The sequence below is a fragment of the Benincasa hispida genome, chromosome 2, assembly GCF_009727055.1.
Source record: "Benincasa hispida cultivar B227 chromosome 2, ASM972705v1, whole genome shotgun sequence".
Taxonomy (NCBI): domain Eukaryota; kingdom Viridiplantae; phylum Streptophyta; class Magnoliopsida; order Cucurbitales; family Cucurbitaceae; genus Benincasa; species Benincasa hispida.
The window spans coordinates 53,235,295-53,238,025 of record NC_052350.1 but is presented as its reverse complement, the minus strand read 5'-3'; the positions used below and the strand labels follow the sequence as shown (position 1 = coordinate 53,238,025).

The following is a 2,731-nucleotide window of genomic DNA, read 5'->3' as shown; positions in this document are numbered from 1 at the left end:
TTAATAATTTTATCATTTAAAATAATATTTTTTATTAACTCAATTTATTATTTATACCATTCTAAAATCTTTTTGCTATTTTAGCAAATGAAGCGTTAAAATCGCGAGGGAAAAAAAACTACCCTTAATCACTTGAATCCGATTTTGGAATTTGGTGGTAAAAAAGTGAGAAAAGGAAAAGCCACGTGGAGATAATTTAGAGGACCACGTGTTGGTTCTCTGATGTGCCCGCCAATCGTGAAGACTTAGCATGAAAGAAACCACAATATGCCTTCCAATCAACGGGCAACTCATACATTATACTATTCTTGTTCATATAAATTATATTATTCTTATCAACGTGAGAAATTATTTTGGCGAGTGAATTGAAATAATATTATTTAAAAAGTTAATGCTATATTAAAAACTGACACACTATTTTTATGCTAGAGTTAAACTCTTTTTAACTTTTGTTGCTCTTTTTATTTTTCAATATTTTTTTATCATAAATTACACTAATCAATAAATTATTGATATATTGTCTATAATTTTTGTATGAAGGACATTTCATTGTGTATTGTAATTGTGTTATAATGTTATTATGAATAAATATTAAAATGATAATTTTTTAAAATAATAGAGACCCAATATAAAGAGTTTGAAAATTAATAACTAAAATAGACCAAAGTTAAATGTTTATGAATTAAATTATATATTTTAATGTATAAGAACTAATATAGATGCCAAAACGAATATGACTCAACTAATATAGTATTTGTATTATCGAACTCAAAGTTAAAGATTCGATTTTCCACCCTGGACATATTATGAAAAAGAAAAACTAAAATGATAGAAATTAAGGGATAAAACCAAATAAAGCATGACTAAAAGCAAAGTCAATAATTGTGGAGATGGAGAATCGAACCTTCGACTTTTAGGAGGAAGATCATGTCAATTATTACTGTTAAGCTAACCTCACTTTGCCAACAATATAACATTTTTGGTGAAATGATTTGTCTTTTTTTTTTTTTTTTTTGGCTATTTGTCTAAGAAATTAAATATTTTTCTGATAAATATAATAAAGTAAGTTGGAATAAAACAAACATTAATTGTCAATATGAACATAATTTAGTCAACATAATGTTTATATTATCAACTTCGAGATTAGAAGTTCAATTCACCTCACCTTTAATTCAATTGCAAAAGAAAAAAAAATAGTTTGACCATGTATCATTATAACCTATAATTTTACAAACTTTGAAATTACTGTAAAACTAGTAGGAGTGGTTTCCTCACTTTTAGCAGAACATAATGATTACCGATAATAACGACTAAACTTTTAATAATATCTTAATTAAAAAGCCCAGTGGCTTACTTAAGTAATTCCATTTCTATCTCAGGGGTATATTCGTCATTTTACACAATTCCTGTTACAAAGAAATTTCCCAAATTATTCAAAGAGAAAAAATAATAGTGCAAGAAATCTCCTCATCTGGAGCGCGTGTAATTCAACTCCCACTTAATTTATTAGTTAAATTGGACCTTCCAACGCGCTTTCTTTTCACGCGTTTCTTCATCCGTGAGGTTTATTAAACCTCCCACTAAATCACAATTAACTAATCATAATTAATTTTAAATTAATTATTTCATATCTATTTAAATACCCCCTTCCCCCTTCCCTCTTTCTTCAGAAAACCCTAAAAATCAAGCAAACAAAAACTCTCTAGAGAACTCAAATTAATGGAAATCGAGCGAAGACAAGCTATGGCGGCGAAGAAATTCTGGAATATGGTGCGAGCAATTGTGTTGATGCTACGTAAGGAGTTATCGAAGGGCCGAATCGTAATGTCCGATCTTCATTTGATGATGAAGAGAGGCAAATTAGCCGGAAAAGCTATGTTCAATCTAATGCATCTTCACCAAAGCTCCGGCAGTCTCAGTTGCCGGACGGCCACCGACATAGCTCATTCCATCGCCATTGCTCCACAGGATTACGAGTTTAGTTGTAGCAACAGCCCTGCTTTTCCAGCGCTGCAGATCTACGGAAAGCGCGGCGGAAAACACCACCACCAGAAGTATAATGACGTCACCACTGTTAGTGCCGTTAAACGAGTGCTGGAGATGCTGAACAACGAGGCTGCAGCGGCGACGGCGACGCCGTCGCCTATGGTGAAGCATGGGATGAGTCCGATGGTTAGGGTAACGGATTCACCGTTTCCGGTGAAGGATGAGGGGGACGAGAAGGTGGATGAAGCGGCGGAAGCGTTTATCAAACGGTTTTATAGTAACCTGAAACAGCAGAGAATTACGTCGGCTATGGAATCTCCGTCGCCGTACCACCGTATGTGGGGCCGGTAAAATCGAAACGAAACGAATCGTTTTGACGTGACTTGTCACGCTATGTATCCGTATATATTTTTCGAACAAGAGAAGAAAAATCTGAGGTGTGTATAGGAGAGTTTGTCGATTTTCCACAAAATGCATTTTGAGTGAACGACATGTCGTCTTCACTTTATATACCCAACCAAACCAACCACCAAGTATCGATCTCGACGATCATACTTCACAAGATCAATTATATCTTATCTTTTTCTTTTTAATATTGGGGGAAAAAATTAATAATACTGCAATGGTTTTGTTTTGGATTACTCATGAATTACAGCTTTAACCCAACATTTTTGTTTTCCTTTTTCATATATATACATATATATTTGTTAATATATACTTTTAGTCCCTAAACTTTCAATTAAAG

General features: G+C 33.1%; 1 protein-coding gene across 1 annotated transcript; it reads left to right on the top strand.

Annotated features, from left to right (window-relative positions):
• The first annotated feature begins 1,743 nt into the window (after window positions 1-1,743).
• Window positions 1,744-2,337, top strand: LOC120072149. The gene has a single exon (XM_039024562.1). It carries the CDS (start codon window positions 1,744-1,746, stop codon window positions 2,335-2,337), a length of 594 nt encoding a protein of 197 aa, XP_038880490.1.
• Window positions 2,338-2,731: the final 394 nt, after the last annotated feature.